Source organism: Chaetura pelagica, unplaced genomic scaffold, assembly GCF_000747805.2.
Source record: "Chaetura pelagica isolate M959 unplaced genomic scaffold, ChaPel_1.0 scaffold278, whole genome shotgun sequence".
Lineage (NCBI taxonomy): Eukaryota > Metazoa > Chordata > Aves > Apodiformes > Apodidae > Chaetura > Chaetura pelagica.
Genome location: NW_009954497.1, coordinates 472,366 through 472,600, shown reverse-complemented (window position 1 = coordinate 472,600; position 235 = coordinate 472,366). Strand labels below are relative to the sequence as shown.

Here is a 235-nt window from a genome sequence, read left to right as displayed (position 1 = left end):
AGCCCTGCGCGGCATGCCCCCCTTGCAAAGCCCCCTCCTGCTCCTCCTCTGCCTGCTCGCCGCCATCCACCTGGGCAAGCTCCTCCTGCAGCAGCAGCAGCGCCGGAGGCAGGGCCAGCGCCGGGCGCCGCCGGGCCCTTTCCCTTGGCCCCTGATCGGCAACGCGGCTCAGCTGGGCAGCGCCCCGCACCTCTCCTTCGCCCGCCTGGCCAGCACCTACGGCGCCGTCTTCCAG

At 74.0% G+C, this 235-nt stretch overlaps 1 protein-coding gene across 1 annotated transcript in view; it reads left to right on the top strand.

Moving 5' to 3' along the window:
- Positions 1-13: 13 nt before the first annotated feature.
- The window catches only part of LOC104394945 (cytochrome P450 1B1), a 3,270-nt gene continuing 3,048 nt past the window's right edge, over positions 14-235 (top strand). Inside the window, exon 1 of the mRNA XM_010004599.1 lies at positions 14-234. Coding sequence (XP_010002901.1) covers positions 14-234 — 221 coding nt within the window. The remainder of the gene's footprint in view (position 235) is intronic.